The sequence below is a fragment of the Haliotis asinina genome, chromosome 14, assembly GCF_037392515.1.
Source record: "Haliotis asinina isolate JCU_RB_2024 chromosome 14, JCU_Hal_asi_v2, whole genome shotgun sequence".
NCBI classification, from domain to species: domain Eukaryota; kingdom Metazoa; phylum Mollusca; class Gastropoda; order Lepetellida; family Haliotidae; genus Haliotis; species Haliotis asinina.
The window spans coordinates 54,907,035-54,926,165 of NC_090293.1; the positions used below are offsets into that span (position 1 = coordinate 54,907,035).

Sequence of the window (19,131 nt, forward strand, 5' to 3'; positions counted from 1 at the left end):
TCACTGTTATGGTCCAACATTATGCTGCTGGGTATATTGAGTGCTACTGTTATGGTCCAACGTTATGCTGCTGGGTATGTTGAGTGTTCACTGTTATGGTCCAACGTTATGCTGCTGGGTATGTTGAGTGTTCACTGTTATGGTCCAACATTATGCTGCTGGGTATGTTGAGTGTTCACTGTTATGGTCCAACGTTATGCTGCTGGGTATGTTGAGTGTTCACTGTTATGGTCCAACATTATGCTGCTGGGTATGTTGAGTGTTCACTGTTATGGTCCAACGTTATGCTGCTGGGTATGTTGAGTGTTCACTGTTATGGTCCAACATTATGCTGCTGGGTATATTGAGTGCTACTGTTATGGTCCAACGTTATGCTGCTGGGTATATTGAGTGCTACTGTTATGGTCCAACATTATGCTGCTGGGTATGTTGAGTGTTCACTGTTATGGTCCAACATTATGCTGCTGGGTATATTGAGTGCTACTGTTATGGTCCAACGTTATGCTGCTGGGTATGTTGAGTGTTCACTGCTATGGTCCAACGTTATGCTGCTGGGTATGTTGAGTGTTCACTGTTATGGTCCAACGTTATGCTGCTGGGTATGTTGAGTGTTCACTGTTATGGTCCAACGTTTTGCTGCTGGGTATATTGAGTGCTACTGTTATGGTCCAACATTATGCTGCTGGGTATGTTGAGTGTTCACTGTTATGGTCCAACATTATGCTGCTGGGTATGTTGAGTGTTCACTGTTATGGTCCAACATTATGCTGCTGGGTATATTGAGTGCTACTGTTATGGTCCAACATTATGCTGCTGGGTATGTTGAGTGTTCACTGTTATGGTCCAACGTTATGCTGCTGGGTATATTGAGTGCTACTGTTATGGTCCAACATTATGCTGCTGGGTATGTTGAGTGTTCACTGTTATGGTCCAACATTATGCTGCTGGGTATATTGAGTGCTACTGTTATGGTCCAACATTATGCTGCTGGGTATGTTGAGTGTTCACTGTTGTGGTCCAACATTTTGCTGCTGGGTATATTGAGTGCTACTGTTATGGTCCAACATTATGCTGCTGGGTATGTTGAGTGCTACTGTTATGGTCCAACATTATGCTGCTGGGTATGTTGAGTGTTCACTGTTATGGTCCAACATTATGCTGCTGGGTATATTGAGTGCTGCTGTTATGGTCCAACATTATGCTGCTGGGTATGTTGAGTGTTCACTGTTATGGTCCAACATTATGCTGCTGGGTATATTGAGTGCTACTGTTATGGTCCAACGTTATGCTGCTGGCTATGTTGAGTGTTCACTGTTATGGTCCAACATTATGCTGCTGGGTATATTGAGTGCTACTGTTATGGTCCAACATTATGCTGCTGGGTATATTGAGTGTTCACTGTTATGGTCCAACGTTATGCTGCTGGGTATGTTGAGTGTTCACTGTTATGGTCCAACATTATGCTGCTGGGTATATTGAGTGCTACTGTTATGGTCCAACATTATGCTGCTGGGTATGTTGAGTGTTCACTGTTATGGTCCAACGTTATGCTGCTGGGTATGTTGAGTGTTCACTGTTATGGTCCAACATTATGCTGCTGGGTATATTGAGTGCTACTGTTATGGTCCAACATTATGCTGCTGGGTATGTTGAGTGTTCACTGTTATGGTCCAACGTTATGCTGCTGGGTATGTTGAGTGTTCACTGTTATGGTCCAACATTATGCTGCTGGGTATATTGAGTGCTACTGTTATGGTCCAACATTATGCTGCTGGGTATGTTGAGTGTTCACTGTTATGGTCCAACATTATGTTGCTGGGTATGTTGAGTGTTCACTGTTATGGTCCAACATTATGCTGCTGGGTATGTTGAGTGTTCACTGTTATGGTCCAACATTATGCTGTTGGGTATGTTGAGTGCTACTGTTGTGGTCCAACATTATGCTGCTGGGTATGTTGAGTGTTCACTGCTATGGTCCAACATTATGCTGCTGGGTATATTGAGTGCTACTGTTATGGTCCAACATTATGCTGCTGGGTATGTTGAGTGTTCACTGTTATGGTCCAACATTATGCTGCTGGGTATGTTGAGTGTTCACTGTTATGGTCCAACATTATGCTGCTGGGTATGTTGAGTGTTCACTGTTATGGTCCAACATTATGCTGCTGGGTATGTTGAGTGTTCACTGTTATGGTCCAACGTTATGCTGCTGGGTATGTTGAGTGTTCACTGTTATGGTCCAACGTTATGCTGCTGGGTATGTTGAGTGTTCACTGTTATGGTCCAACGTTTTGCTGCTGGGTATATTGAGTGCTACTGTTATGGTCCAACATTATGCTGCTGGGTATGTTGAGTGTTCACTGTTATGGTCCAACATTATGCTGCTGGGTATATTGAGTGCTACTGTTATGGTCCAACATTATGCTGCTGGGTATGTTGAGTGTTCACTGTTATGGTCCAACGTTATGCTGCTGGGTATATTGAGTGCTACTGTTATGGTCCAACATTATGTTGCTGGGTATGTTGAGTGTTCACTGTTATGGTCCAACATTATGCTGCTGGGTATATTGAGTGCTACTGTTATGGTCCAACATTATGCTGCTGGGTATGTTGAGTGTTCACTGTTATGGTCCAACGTTATGCTGCTGGGTATATTGAGTGCTACTGTTATGGTCCAACATTATGCTGCTGGGTATATTGAGTGCTACTGTTATGGTCCAACATTATGCTGCTGGGTATGTTGAATGTTCACTGTTATGGTCCAACATTATGTTGCTGGGTATGTTGAGTGTTCACTGTTATGGTCCAACATTATGCTGCTGGGTATGTTGGGTGCTACTGTTATGGTCCAACATTATGCTGCTGGGTATGTTGAGTGCTACTGTTTTGGTCCAACATTATGCTGCTGGGTATGTTGAGTGTTCACTGTTATGGTCCAACATTATGCTGCTGGGTATATTGAGTGCTACTGTTATGGTCCAACATTATGCTGCTGGGTATGTTGAGTGTTCACTGTTATGGTCCAACATTATGCTGCTGGGTATGTTGAGTGTTCACTGTTATGGTCCAACATTATGCTGCTGGTTGGTAGCTATGTCTTTAGTTATATGTCCATGTCTTTCTTTTGTACAACTGTGTTTGTTTTTTCCACAGGTATATGTATTGGACAGACTGGGGCAAGATTCCTCGTATTGAACGTGCTGACATGGATGGCAACAACCGCCATCTCATCATTGGGGAGAACTTGGCCTGGCCTAATGGCCTGGTGATTGACATCCCAACATCTCGCATCATCTGGGCAGATGCTCGAACTGAGGTGGGTAATTAAAGTTTCTTCAGAGACATTCAGCTAAAATCTGCCGGCCAGTGACATGCTTCATTTATGTCCTGTGCAGAGGTGACTGACAGCAGTCAGTGTCCTTCCATGGGCTTATTCTCAATGGTTCTGTGAATTCTCTCAGCAGAATCTTTGAAAAGATCAAAGGTCAAGGCTGTAAGAAAAGAAATAGCTCTAAAATATCAACTTTCACCTGATCTGTTACATGTTTATCTTTTGGATATGGGTCATCTTTTGAAAAGACTTTTTTAGATATGTGTCTAAGGTCAATTCAGTTTTTAGGCATGCTTACCCCTACAGACATGAAGCCTTTTAAAATTTAGAAACAAATTATTAGATGCTACCACATGTTATGGACAATTAAGAACCATAAATAGATGGCACTGCTTATGTTGTCAATATCAGACTGTCACATGGAAATATACTCTAAGTAGAGTTAAACAGTTGTAATAGTCACATTGTCCTATCATCTCTTGTCAATGCATCTTGTAATACCTCCTCAGTTGATTGAGTGCTCTGACCTGAACGGCCATCGGCGGCGGAAACTCGTGGACCATGTGGCCCACCCCTATGGCCTGACGGTGGCTGGCAACTACGTCTACTGGACAGACTGGCAGGCCACCGCAGTGCACAAGGCCAACAAGAACACCGGCTCTAACCCAACCAAGATCAGGGAGAATCTGCCTGGCATCATGGACATGCATGCTGTGCAGGTCAACAGGCAAGGTGGGTGGATGAGCCAGTGGCAGGGTGGGTACATCAGCAGGGTATTTAGATTGGGTGGATTGACAGGTTGGTAATGTATATGGTTTGGTGGGAATGGGTTGTCAGTCCAGCAGGTCAGCTAGTATTGGCGGTGGGTGAATGTCAGGAAGTTGCGAGGAAGCTTCAGGGGGTAATGATGGGAGTGGTGGATGTGTTGATGAATGGGCTGGGTGGATGGTTGTGATGTTTAGATAGTGGTGGCAGGGGGTAGTATAGAGCAGATTGACTAGGTGGATGATTGGATAGGGGGTAGGATGACTAGTAATAGACTGGATCAGACAAGGTGTGGAAGTAGGGTTATATATGTGGTGGGGGAGGGGGGTTGGAATGTTGATCAGGTGTGCTTTTTATATTTGTGATCAACAATGTTTCCGTTTCCCAGAGACTCACGTGAATCGGTGCGGAGAAAAGAATGGAGGATGTTCACATTTGTGCTTGCCCCGCCCCCAGGGGATCACTTGTGCCTGTCCGTCGGGGCTCCTGCTAAAGGAAGATGGACGGACCTGTGAAGATTGTAAGTTGGGGTTTCCCACTGTGATGGTCATGTGAAGATTGTCAATTGGGGTTGCACTGAGGGGGACCTATGAAGGTTTTAAGTTGGGGTTGGGGGTTACACTGAAGGGGACCTGTGAAGACTGTAAGTTGGGGGTTACACTGAGAGGGACCTGTGAAGATTGTAAGTAGGGGGCTACACTGAGAGGGACCTGTGAAGATTGTTAGTTGGGGGCTACACTGAGAGGGACCTGTGAAGATTGTTAGTTGGGGGCTACACTGAGAGGGACCTGTGAAGATTGGAAGTTGGGGGTTACACTGAGATGAAGTACACAGTAGTGAGCGAGCTTAGTGAAGCATGCACAATATGCTGAAAACCAAGTTTATTTCCCCATTTGAGTGCACTATTATTTGAAGTCTAGGTTTAGCTTGTTTAGCCTATACTGTCTGTATTGTTATACATTTTTTCTATGTCTTGTTTACGATCATCTGTGTGTCTTCAGTTCCCCAGACATATCTCCTGTTTGCAAGTCGCGGCAGCATTCGTCGCATTTCATTGGACAGCTATGACCACACAGATGTCTACCTCCCTATCCCTGACCTGCACAATGTTGTCGCCATCGACTTTGACTTCAAGGAGAAGAAGGTGTTCTACTCTGATGTCTACCTTGATGTCATCAGGTAGGGGATACACTAGTACAGACAGTTACTAGGGACTGACATTGACAGAGACAAACCATTATTGGAGTACAGATGTACTGGTCTCCACTTACTGCATGTCTTCTGACCTGACTCCCTGTTCAGGGTTCACTAGCCCTAACCCTGTTCGGAGTATAGTGATGATGTTGCAGTGGTGAGCTGGTTCACTAACCTTAACCCTGTTCAGAGTATAGTGGTGATGTTGCAAGGATAAGCTGGCTCATGTTATTAGACAAGCTATGAGATAAAATCTATGACGTATATGATAAAGTGACCTACTGGATTTCAAGTGTTCTTCATGCTTGTAATTTCTAATTTAATTGTGGTATCAGCCTAAGACATTTATTCAGAACATGATTGAGAGGGCTGTACATTAGTCAATACACTTTAAAGAAAACTTTTTATTGTGACAGACAAGCTGACCTCAATGGCAGTGCAACCAAGAATGTGGTTGAGAAGCAGTTGTCAACAACCGATGGCTTGGCTGTAGACTGGATTGGCAGGAACATCTACTGGACTGATACTGGCCGCGATGTCATCGAGGTAGCCAAACTGGATGGCACCTGCAGGAAAACTCTCATCACAGCTCGGCTGGATGAACCCAGGGCCATTGCACTCTTCCCGAAGAAAGGGTAGGTAACTCTTGGACTTTTGCACTCTTCCCTAAGAAAGAGTAGATAGCTCTTGGACTGTTTGCATTCTTCCTTTAAAAAGGGTAGGTAACAGTTAGACTATTGCTCTTTTCCCTAAGAAGGGGTAGGTAAGTCTTGGACTATTATGCTCTTCCTTAAAGGTCACATGCAACGTAAAACACAACTTTGCAGATTCTGGTACCTTTCGGTATGCACTTACCGAAACAAATCATAAAAAATGCCAATTCAACCTAGATAGTTGAAAAAAAACACTATGAGAAAAAAGCCTGCGAAATCGGAGTTCAAACATTTCTCTAAATTCCCCCCAGCGCTGGGAGGAAAACTGGTTTCAACAGCTGTGCTGTGCTGCGTCCATAACTCATGTGCTGTGAATAGGTTCGCGGAGCTTGAAACAGTATGCATGCCCAGCGTCTGAGGTCGTGAACCTTAGTCTAATCTTGGTTGTGTACACAAGCAAGAAAATTATCTTGTTGATTGTGGTAAGCAGTCTCTGTTACAGAGAAAGCTCAGTGTCTCCTTTATTCACACTTATATGTCTGCCTGTCTGCTAAAGACAACATGCAGTACACAGCTTGAATCACTGACCACGTGCAATTTGAACTTAACACCTATCAGACTATACAACATAAAGAAAATAAGTTGATTTATGACTCGTGCACCCGAGTGCCGTCTCTGCCACATTATGTAATTAGGCACGTGTGATACACATGACATGTTTTTATGTCCGGGTTTTGCAAACAAACTACATTCATTTTTTTGGATGACTGGATCTGACGGAAACTGGTGCAAACTCTTGTCAGTTTCAAGTCCTGCTTTGTACTTGGACGAATGACTGATACCAGCCATGCAGTAGTTTACCATCTCCACTGACATGATTTTTGATTGGATCGAGCGCAAATTCAGAGAACATGTATTTTCCAAACCCAACATCTCTATATACATTCATGGATAACGACTTCTTTTAGTGTATATGATTTTGTTTGACAACAGTATATGAATCCATACTGAAACGACGCATCAAGCCCACAAAAAGAAGTTGTTACCCATAAAGAATCTTACTTTCTTGTGACTCGCTATACTTCTAAAATGCCCTTCAAACAGATCATCTTTTTGTACACATAATGAACCCTCAGCATATCAGCAATGAAACAGCCAGTCAGAAGCCATCGTTACACTTTAGTGCACATCCACCCGCTATGACTGGGTTCGGTCTCCCGAGGGCTTCATTTTGAGGGAAGTAAGCCCAAGTACAAAATATTGCACTTTTGAATCATGATTGTAAGCTTATAATTTTGTTTATTTGTATTTTGAAAAGCAGCAATGCATATTATATGCCATGAATAAGTGATAAATGTGTTTTAATTATGTTTGATTTTTTTGTTGCATGTGACCTTTAAGAAAGGGTAGGTAACTCTTGGACTATTGCATTCTTCCCATAGAAAGGATAGATGACTCTTGGTCATTTACACATTTGAGATAAATGTTTGTCCTCTCTCTCTTGTTCCTGTCCATTCATTCAGATCTTTCTCTCATGTGTTGGAAAATGTGTTATATTTTCTTCAGACTGATGTTTTGGACTGATTGGGGAGCACAGCCAAAGATCGAACGAGCATATCTGGATGGAGAACAGAGGAAAGTTATTGTCCACAGCAACCTTGGTGAGCAGATGTTCTGTTGATTGCATGACAAGAAACTTTTGTGTAATGATTGCCCCCATTTGTTGTTACTGAGTACTGTGTATTTCATTGTTAGTTACTGCTATGTGCAGACCACTTATGGTGATTCAGGGCAAATTGTTTTCAGAGTAATGTTTTTGTGAATGTTCTTTTGGTCACTACAGTTACTAATACAACATCAGACGTGTATTGATAAATGAACAGACAGGCAGATAGATATTAACAGATGGAAAAGCGATACACATAAACAGGCAAGTGGAGACAGACACAGATTGAGATATCTTGTCAGAGATAAAGACAGGTTTTGCCCTCTGACAGAATGTTGACTGACATAGAGTGTTCACTCTATTGCCCTCACTGAACCTCCTGGTGTTGCAGGTTTCCCCAATGGTCTGTCGGTGGACTACCATGCCAAACGCTTATACTGGGTGGATGCAAAGTTTGACAAAATCGAAACATCTGATTTCAATGGCAAGAATCGAGCGACTCTGTTGGAGAAGATACCTCATCCATTTGGCCTCACAGTGGTAGGCACCAGAAAGAAACATCACCCACATGAAACACATTAGACATAAAACATATTAGGCATCAAACATTTCAAGTATCATCTATCAAATATATCAGCCATCAAACATTTCAAGCATCAAACATATGAAACATTTAACATATCAATCATGCTAACAGTCATGAACAGAGTGGCTGATCTCCCCTATTTCCTCCGTACAGTTAGGTCTGTGTCTTGTTGATAGAGTGTCATTGACCTTACACTCTGTATTCACTGGTCTCTGTGTCATTCCCTGGACTGTTCCCTGGAATGCTGTGGCTATACAAGTGGATGCACCAGAGTTGTCAGTATGTGGTACCTGCTGACCTTTACCTGTGTCATGTTTCAGTATCAAGATTACATCTACTGGTCTGACTGGCAGACAGAGAACATCGAGCGAGCCAGCAAACATGATGGCAAGGATCGTACAATCATACAGAGTCGACTTGAGGGTCTGATGGACATCCACATGGTGGCACCAGAGAGACAGACAGGTACAGTGGGTATGGTCTTACACTGAGGGGTGGTCACACATGTCAAGGGGCTGATGGACATCAATATGGTGGCACCAGAGAGACAGACAGGTACAGTGGGTATGGTCTTACACTGAGGGGTGGTCACACATGTCAAGGGGCTGATGGACATCAATATGGTGGCACCAGAGAGACAGGTACAGTGGGTTTTGTCTTACACTGAGGGGTGGTCACACATGTCAAGGGGCTGATGGACATCAATATGGTGGCACCAGAGAGACAGACAGGTACAGTGGGTTTTGTCTTACACTGAGGGGTGGTCACACATGTCAAGGGGCTGATGGACATCAATATGGTGGCACCAGAGAGACAGACAGGTACAGTGGGTTTTGTCTTACACTGAGGGGTGGTCACACATGTCAAGGGGCTGATGGACATCAATATGGTGGCACCAGAGAGACAGACAGGTACAGTGGGTTTTGTCTTACACTGAGGGGTGGTCACACATGTCAAGGGGCTGATGGACATCAATATGGTGGCACCAGAGAGACAGACAGGTACAGTGGGTTTTGTCTTACACTGAGGGGTGGTCACACATGTCAAGGGGCTGATGGACATCCATATGGTAGCACCGAGTAGAGTCCAAGCAGATGTGGTCTTGCAGTGAGCGGTAGTCAAAAAGGGGAGGGGTTTGATTTAGATCCACATGGTAGCACCAGAGAGACAGACAGGTACAGTGGGAAGTGTCCTAGTGGGTGTGGTCTTACAGTGAGGGTTGGTCATACAGGGGAGGGGTTTGATTTAGATCCAAATGGTAGCACCAGAGAGACAGACAGGTACAGTGGGAAGTGTCCTAGTGGGTGTGGTCTTACAGTGAGGGTTGGTCATACAGGTTAGGGGTTTGATTTAGATCCACATGGTAGCACCAGAGAGACAGACAGGTACAGTGGGAAGTGTCCTAGTGGGTGTGGTCTTACAGTGAGGGTTGGTCATACAGGAGAGGGGTTTGAGTTAGATCCACATGGTAGCACCAGAGAGACAGGTACAGTGGGAAGAGTCGGAGTTGGTGTGGTCTTACAGTGAGGGTTGGTCATACAGGGGAGGGGTTTGATTTAGATCCACATGGTAGCACCAGAGAGACAGACAGGTACAGTGGGAAGTGTCCTAGTGGGTGTGGTCTTACAGTGAGGGTTGGTCATACAGGGGAGGGGTTTGATGGACATCCACATGGTAGCACCAGAGAGACAGACAGGTACAGTGGGAAGTGTCCTAGTGGGTGTGGTCTTACAGTGAGGGGTTGTCATACAGGGGAGGGGTTTGATGGACATCCACATGGTAGCACCAGAGACAGACAGGTACAGTGGGAAGTGTCGGAGTGGGTGTGGTCTTACAGTGAGGGTTGGTCATACAGGGGAGGGGTTTGATTTAGATCCACATGGTAGCACCAGAGAGACAGGTACAGTGGGAAGAGTCGGAGTTGGTGTGGTCTTACAGTGAGGGTTGGTCATACAGGGGAGGGGTTTGATTTAGATCCACATGGTAGCACCAGAGAGACAGACAGGTACAGTGGGAAGTGTCCTAGTGGGTGTGGTCTTACAGTGAGGGTTGGTCATACAGGAGAGGGGTTTGATTTAGATCCACATGGTAGCACCAGAGAGACAGGTACAGTGGGAAGAGTCGGAGTTGGTGTGGTCTTACAGTGAGGGTTGGTCATACAGGAGAGGGGTTTGATTTAGATCCACATGGTAGCACCAGAGAGACAGGTACAGTGGGAAGAGTCGGAGTTGGTGTGGTCTTACAGTGAGGGTTGGTCATACAGGGGAGGGGTTTGATTTAGATCCACATGGTAGCACCAGAGAGACAGACAGGTACAGTGGGAAGTGTCCTAGTGGGTGTGGTCTTACAGTGAGGGTTGGTCATACAGGAGAGGGGTTTGATTTAGATCCACATGGTAGCACCAGAGAGACAGACAGGTACAGTGGGAAGAGTCGGAGTTGGTGTGGTCTTACAGTGAGGGTTGGTCATACAGGAGAGGGGTTTGATGGAGATCCACATGGTAGCACCAGAGAGACAGAGGAACAGTGGGACATACAGCAGAATGACGTGTACTAGCATTGGTGAGTGGTTGTGATCTGTACTGGGAACCTGAAAGGGTGTTTGTTCATCAGGAAAGGCAGTGGTTGTACATAGTGGAGCTACATAGATGTATTCATGTTTCCTCCCCAGGTTCCAATGGCTGCAGCCAGAATGGAGGCTGCACTCACCTGTGTCTGGCCAGACCTGATGGCTATGTGTGTGAGTGTCCCAACAAACCTGATGGACAACCTTGTATGGCAGGTGAGTGTCACTGTGTGTTACACCCCTGACGGACAGCCCTGTATGGCAGGTGAGAGTCACTGTATGTTACACCCCTGACAGACAGCCCTGTATGGCAGGTGAGAGTCACTGTATAATCTGGCAGAAAATGTTTAAGGATGGATCTGCCGAGCATAATGTAAGGATTTGACATGTGACCTGCCTATTTGCATGACCGGGTCGCTGTTACAGGAAGTAGCTCAACACCCTTGACATGTGAGGTGTTGTTGGGACTTGAAATAATGACAGCTCTCATAGACAACTTTCTTATTATGGAGTGATAAATTATGACAATTAAAATCCTCAGTGGTAGAAGAATAATAAAGCCTCATACCAAACTGGAAACGGATAGCACTTACAGTTTTAAAGGAAAGTTACCAAACACCATCCTGAAACATTTTCTGCCAGGCTATATGTTGCACCCCTGACAGACAGCATATCTTACAGTTGCTATCGTCTGCAACAACGTGTCATGTTGCAAGACACAATCTTGTGCTCCATAATTGGCAGGTAACAATGCAAGAGTTATATGTTTCAGTTCCACGGGCAGCCAACCTTCCTCACAACCCAGACATCCCCAATATTGACATCAACTCCCACATGGAACCAAATGAGTGAGTTGTCTCCCTTGAATCTCCATCCATCCAGCCTTTCCATTGCATAAGTCTGCTGAATAACTTGACTGTGAAACTTGTCAAATTGTTTTAAGTCATCTTTGGTTCACCTCTTGACCTGCCATTATGTTTTTATCTGCTGGCTCATTGAGTAATATCCAAGTCAGACATCATGCTTCTTGTTACAGGGAATGTTCGGATGAGGATTCTGAGACTGGACTCTGCAGCAAAGACACGCTAGCAGTGTCAAGCCATGGTGAGTGTGTTGATGTTGAGAGGTTTATAAGAAATCTCCGAAGATGGCCGAGTGTGTTTCAAGTATTACTGACATTGCTTCCAATAGGGGCGTTATGTTTATGTTATTACTGCTAAACTACCGATATCGCTGCAATTGTTTCATGAGTGGGCTGTGTTTGTTTACATTTGAGATGCAATTCCTTCAAATTTGCCGTAATTCCTTCCATTGCTAAGGGGGTCCTGAGAATGTATTCTGTATGAGGTCACCATGACATAATGTTTATCTAATGTTGTGTTCAGCTCAGAGGATCAGCACAGCGTACATCATCCTTGGCATCATCACCGTCATCGTCCTCATTGGCTTCATTGTGTTTTTTGTCCTGTGGAAAAGGTAGGTGTCAAGTATACAGAAAACAACAGTTACATTTATACAGGATAATAAACAACCTTCCATTTAATTCCATTTTTGTTAAATGAGCGTGTTATGGTTAAAGATTTACCGTGACAAACGATGTAAGAAATCCCCTTGTGAACCAGCAAAACAGAACAAAGGCAAGTCATAAACGTTCAAATTATGTATTATTTTGCAACGAGAGCAAGGTATACAAACTCACAAGTCAATAGTCACAATGTTGATTACAAATACAATTCAAGAGTCTAAGTCAGTGGGACACAAAATGTATTTTGTAAACTCACCAAAGTCTTAGTGCGAGAGAGAATCAACTATCGCAGAATGTAAACACAGTGATAGGTCTGACAGCGGATAATGTAAGTCAGGCGTTTACGGGTTTTGATGATCAAACGTTGGCAGTGATGTATATTCCACTTAATATGAATGAGTGTTGCCCTCAACACTGCAACCAGCCTTTTTATATATTCTAAGTTATTTCCCGAAAGTTCGGGCACACATAACTATCGTCAACACTGTAGAATGCCCTCGAATAAGTAAACACATAGAAAACCAGGAGCAGATAAATTCCAGAAAGCCAGAATGCTAAAAGTGTTGACCAGCTATTAAAACGAATTGTGACCCATCATATTTAGTATTCAAAACACTAAATGTTGTGACCAAATAATAATTATTAGTGAATTAATAACAAACATATACAGAAAATACACACTTGTAACAAGCTAATGATTTGTTTTGCTTGGTTGATAGTAAATCTTTCATGAGTTTAAAAAGTGGTATTTTATGGAAGCGCATTTAGTATTCTTTTCACTACTCTTTAACATAAGTTTATGGAAACTTCCTGTAGTGTGATGACACTCAGCTTCCTTGACGTAAGCAAGGTCTAATACCATTGTGACAGAGGTATTATCATTGTAAAGTCATTCCTGGAACCCTTTATGACATCATATATCCAGCAATATTACACAAGTATATTACGCTAGATATTACTATAGAATGATATTGCTGTGAAATCAGTACTGTGTGGTATCTTTCACGGTTGAGTAATAAGATCAGGTAACACACAAGTCACAGTTAGTTACTGGACTGCTATTCCCAGGCTGCTCTGGCTTGAATATTGCTGATCTGGGATTCATCTTAAACTTATGTTTGATATATCACGTTTATCATCATGAATCTTTTTGTATATAGTTTTCAGGTCTTTTATCCAGGTAACTGTACATTTCAGACAAAAGCGTCGTCAGTACAATGTGGAAGAGTTTACAACACTGACCTACGCTAACCCAACGTATCAAAAAGCCAGTTCTGAGACCATCAATTCTGATCATGGCCGTTCTGTGAGACCCTGGCAGAGGTTCCGATATCATAAACGAGATGTAAGTATGTTCCTGATAGCCTCCACTTTACATGAACAGTTAACATGCCACCTGCAGTGAGATACAGATAGTAACATCCCATCTGGTGTGAGTATACAGTTAACAACATCCCACCGGCTGTGAGTATACAGTTAATAACATCCCACCTGGTGTGAGTATACAGTTAATAACATCCCATCTGGTGTGAGTATACAGTTAATAACATCCCATCTGGTGTGAGTATACAGTTAATAACATCCCATCTGGTGTGAGTATACAGTTAATAACATCCCACCGGCTGTGAGTATACAGTTAATAACATCCCATCTGGTGTGAGTATACAGTTAATAACATCCCATCTGGTGTGAGTATACAGTTAATAACATCCCACCGGCTGTGAGTATACAGTTAATAACATCCCATCTGGTGTGAGTATACAGTTAATAACATCCCATCTGGTGTGAATATACAGTTAATAACATCCCATCTGGTGTGAGTATACAGTTAATAACATCCCACCTGGTGTGAGTATACAGTTAATAACATCCCACCTGCTGTGAGTGTACAGTTAATAACATCCCACCTGGTGTGAGTATACAGTTAATAACATCCCATCTGGTGTGAGTATACAGTTAATAACATCCCACCGGCTGTGAGTATACAGTTAATAACATCCCATCTGGTGTGAGTATACAGTTAATAACATCCCACCGGCTGTGAGTATACAGTTAATAACATCCCATCTGGTGTGAGTATACAGTTAATAACATCCCACCGGCTGTGAGTATACAGTTAATAACATCCCATCTGGTGTGAGTATACAGTTAATAACATCCCATCTGGTGTGAGTATACAGTTAATAACATCCCATCTGGTGTGAGTATACAGTTAATAACATCCCACCTGGTGTGAGTATACAGTTAATAACATCCCACCTGCTGTGAGTGTACAGTTAATAACATCCCACCTGGTGTGAGTATACAGTTAACAACATCCCATCTGGTGTGAGTATACAGTTAATAACATCCCATCTGGTGTGAGTATACAGTTAATAACATCCCATCTGGTGTGAGTATACAGTTAATAACATCCCACCTGGTGTGAGTATACAGTTAATAACATCCCATCTGGTGTGAGTATACAGTTAATAACATCCCATCTGGTGTGAGTATACAGTTAATAACATCCCATCTGGTGAGTGTACAGTTAATAACATCCCATCTGGTGTGAGTATACAGTTAATAACATCCCATCTGGTGTGAGTATACAGTAAATAACATCCCACCGGCTGTGAGTATACAGTTAATAACATCCCATCTGGTGTGAGTATACAGTTAATAACATCCCATCTGGTGTGAGTATACAGTTAATAACATCCCATCTGGTGTGAGTATACAGTTAATAACATCCCACCGGCTGTGAGTATACAGTTAATAACATCCCACCTGGTGTGAGTATACAGTTAATAACATCCCACCTGGTGTGAGTATACAGTTAATAACATCCCACCTGGTGTGAGTATACAGTTAATAACATCCCACCTGGTGTGAGTATACAGTTAATAACATCCCACCTGGTGTGAGTATACAGTTAATAACATCCCACCTGGTGTGAGTATACAGTTAATAACATCCCACCTGGTGTGAGTATACAGTTAATAACATCCCACCTGCTGTGAGTATACAGTTAATAACATCCCACCTGCTGTGAGTATACAGTTAATAACATCCCACCTGCTGTGAGTATACAGTTAATAACATCCCATCTGGTGTGAGTATACAGTTAATAACATCCCATCTGGTGTGAGTATACAGTTAATAACATCCCATCTGGTGTGAGTATACAGTTAATAACATCCCATCTGGTGTGAGTATACAGTTAATAACATCCCACTGGCTGTGAGTATACAGTTAATAACATCCCATCTGGTGTGAGTATACAGTTAATAACATCCCATCTGGTGTGAGTATACAGTTAATAACATCCCACCTGGTGTGAGTATACAGTCAGTACATTGTGATGCTGTTATGAATATTATAAGATATTTCAGTGATGTTTATTGGAGTAGGGTAGCTTAATGGTTAACGGTTTGCTTTTTCTCAAGGCCCATTTGTGTCATCCCTCACTGTGATATTGCAGTACTATCGCTATTAATTGAATAAAACCATACTCAGTTTGTTGGAGCAGGACAGACAGACAGACCGTAGTACAGACAGACAAACAGACAAATAGATAGGTGCTGCCTCGTTTGAGTGTGGGGATATATTTAAGTGATTTTCTGCTGTTGACTGAATGTTTAAGTGATGTTCTGTTGTTGACAGGAGCGGCTTAGCATGGTTCCAGTGGACAGCGACAAACTGAACAACATGGAGCGTGCTGCCCTTGTACAGCAGATGGAGACCAGCAACTCCCCACAGGGTGATGCTTCAGAAGATTCCTGTATCACTAAAAATATCTTTAAAAATAATACAAAATATACAACTGAAACATCAAAACTGAATATCCCATATAAACCTGTGGACACGTGAGTGAGTGAGAGCACCTAACCTGTGATACATTGGTGCAAGCTTGTTGTGGGAGTACCCATCCAAAGAGTAACTCATGAAAAGTCCCACCAAACCAAGTGCTGATCTGACTCAAGTGGATGTGATTCTGTGTTCAGTTGATAATATATTCCATACCACTGATTATGTCTGTACCACAGACTTTCTGTTTCCCACTCAACTGGTGTCACCATGGATATTTTTCTTTATGGATCTGATTGTCTGATTATCTGTTGATACACCTGAACATCCCATTGACCAGAGGATCTATTCCATACAACTGATTATGAGAATACCTCAAAATGACAGTGTTGTCCTTAAAACTTATGTGACAGAGGTTACTGACAGATTTCAAGTGGATATTGTGGTGAATGCTTGTGAGAATGTGTTCTGTGAGTAACTCAAGACATATATGATTAAGTCAAGTTTTGTGATAGTCTTCTGCTGGGAACATCTATCCGCTGAGTGTTGTATTCAAGTTCCCTGTGGCTGTTCCCGACTCAAGTGTGACAACGTGCTTCCAATCAGACCACAGCCAGGAACTTCTTCAACATGAAACAGACGATTCAGAGATGGAGCTGTAGTGTTCTGAATCTCAACTGAAACAACTGACAAACCCCAGTAATAGTCTCTGAATCAGTCTTATATAGGGTGCAAATCTGCAAATCTAATGCTTCAAATTAAATAATTGCTATGACAAGATGACATATTTTTATCAGGACGGAATTTGGACAAATATTATCAAATGTATCAATGAGTATATATTTTGGATCTATCGTTTGTGAAAGGTGTATTTTTGGGCCAGAAGACACGGCCTAATTGTATTACTTCACGGTTGTGTTAGACATATCACTGTAGCATCATACCTCACTGTAGCTTTCATAGCTGTACTGGAATCACTGCCCAATACTCAAGTATTGATTTATCTGATGATGCACTACAGTCTTTTGGATGGCATGAGGCTATACCCTGGCTTTCTTGTATATCACTGACTGATAATATGGCAGAGTTCATGGTGGTGAACAAAGTGTATCCATGAATGTTCCACTTACATACAACTGACAACGTATCTCCCATCCCACGCTGTGAATCTTCTACTTATATACTTTATACTGACAGTGTATACTTATTTTATCATGCTAATGATCATGTATAACTCGTGTGCCAAATGTTGTCATCATGCATCTTCTAGCCTTATGTACCAGGAAATGGCATGGGATAAATTATATGTTTTGTTTCAGGGATAATGATTATCTATGCTACAAGGATGCTTCTTCGTGGGGGAGATTTTGAGCTCAACTCAGAATTTTACAACCTTAATGATTCCGTTCTGACATGAAGAATTTCAACAGGATGATTGTCAGGTATTTTAACCAGAAATATATCTGTGTATACTCACCATGAAACAAGGAACCTGTATCAACCTCAGTAAAAGTGTACACCTAACAAAATAAGGAACTGTTCCAATACCGTTTCATGTATATGTTATGATATGACATGTCTACAGTATACCGTACATATCATTGAACTGCACTACTGTGACATGCGTCTGCTATATGGTAAAGATATTATATTATGAGCTGTATGGTAGTGATATCACATCTGTATGCTGTACGGTAATAATATCACATGGCTGTGCTGTATGGTAGTGATATCACATCTGTATGCTGCACGGTAATAATATCACATGGCTGTGCTGTATGGTAGTGATATCACATCTGTATGCTGTACGGTAATAATATCACATGGCTGTGTTGTATGGTAGTGATATCACATCTGTATGCTGTAATATCACATGGCTGTGCAGTATGGTAATGATATCACATCTGTATGCTGCATGGTAATAATATCACATGGCCGTGCTGTATGGTAGTGATATCACATCTGTATGCTGTATGGTAATAATACCACATGGCCGTGCTGTATGGTAGTGATATCACATCTGTATGCTGTACGGTAATAATATCACATGGCCGTGCTGTATGGTAGTGATATCACATCTGTATGCTGTACGGTAATAATATCACATGGCTGTGCTGTATGGTAGTGATATCACATCTGTATGCTGTAATATCACATGGCTGTGCTGTATGGTAGTGATATCACATCATGAGCTGTATGGGTCTGATATCACATCTGTATGCTGTATGGTAATAATATCACATGGCTGTGCTGTATGGTAGTGATATCACATCATGAGCTGTATGGGTCTGATATCACATCTGTATGCTGTATTGTAATAATATCACATGGCTGTGCTGTATGGTAGTGATATCACATCATGAGCTGTATGGGTCTGATATCACATCTGTATGCTGTACAGTAATAATATCACATGGCTGTGCTGTATGGTAATGATATCACATCTGTGTGCTGTACGGTAATAATATCACATGGCCGTGCTGTATGGTAGTGATATCATATCTGTGCTGTCAGTTTCCTTGTTATATTCCATGGATACACAGACACAACTGAGGAGAAAGTTTCTCCCCTTCCTACTGCGTGACCATCTCAAACCTCCTGGTGGTCACATGGATAGTTTTCATGACAGAGTCAGGCCATTTAGTTCATGGTCAGCATCAATACATTATTTTTACAGGCAAGTATCAGGAAATACCATTGTGGATTTTCTTTTAGATGTTATTTTATATATGTATATTACAACAAGCACTTATGTTTTATGCAACACATGACACTATGACATGACCACTAGGTTGTACAAAGACTTCTAGCTGTTCTCAGTACAAAATGGCAGTCTGCTTTCTAAGGGGAAGGGGTCGGGGGGAGGGGAGGTGATGATGGATTATCTCCCTTATTCTGTACAGCTACCCTAGAGTAGGGATAGCAGAATTACTTTGCTGTATGAGATGATGTTCTAATTTTCTAATTCATTAATCTTGAATGCTGCTGCTTAACATATGACAATGGAAACACGACTGACATTGATCTCTGCTCAAAGCTGAATGTTGGTTTGCTGAT

At 42.4% G+C, this 19,131-nt stretch overlaps 1 protein-coding gene across 1 annotated transcript in view; it reads left to right on the forward strand.

Moving 5' to 3' along the window:
• LOC137261169 (low-density lipoprotein receptor-related protein 4-like) overlaps positions 1-18,903 on the forward strand; it is a 128,617-nt gene extending 109,714 nt beyond the window's left edge. Inside the window, exons 24-37 of the mRNA XM_067798874.1 lie at positions 3,154-3,316; positions 3,841-4,063; positions 4,485-4,616; positions 5,098-5,275; positions 5,707-5,925; positions 7,510-7,604; positions 8,001-8,149; positions 8,516-8,660; positions 10,866-10,976; positions 11,533-11,608; positions 11,797-11,864; positions 12,146-12,236; positions 13,483-13,630; positions 15,931-18,903. Coding sequence (XP_067654975.1) covers positions 3,154-3,316; positions 3,841-4,063; positions 4,485-4,616; positions 5,098-5,275; positions 5,707-5,925; positions 7,510-7,604; positions 8,001-8,149; positions 8,516-8,660; positions 10,866-10,976; positions 11,533-11,608; positions 11,797-11,864; positions 12,146-12,236; positions 13,483-13,630; positions 15,931-16,137 — 2,005 coding nt within the window. The 3' untranslated portion in view covers positions 16,138-18,903. The remainder of the gene's footprint in view (positions 1-3,153; positions 3,317-3,840; positions 4,064-4,484; positions 4,617-5,097; positions 5,276-5,706; positions 5,926-7,509; positions 7,605-8,000; positions 8,150-8,515; positions 8,661-10,865; positions 10,977-11,532; positions 11,609-11,796; positions 11,865-12,145; positions 12,237-13,482; positions 13,631-15,930) is intronic.
• The last annotated feature ends 228 nt before the right edge of the window (positions 18,904-19,131 follow it).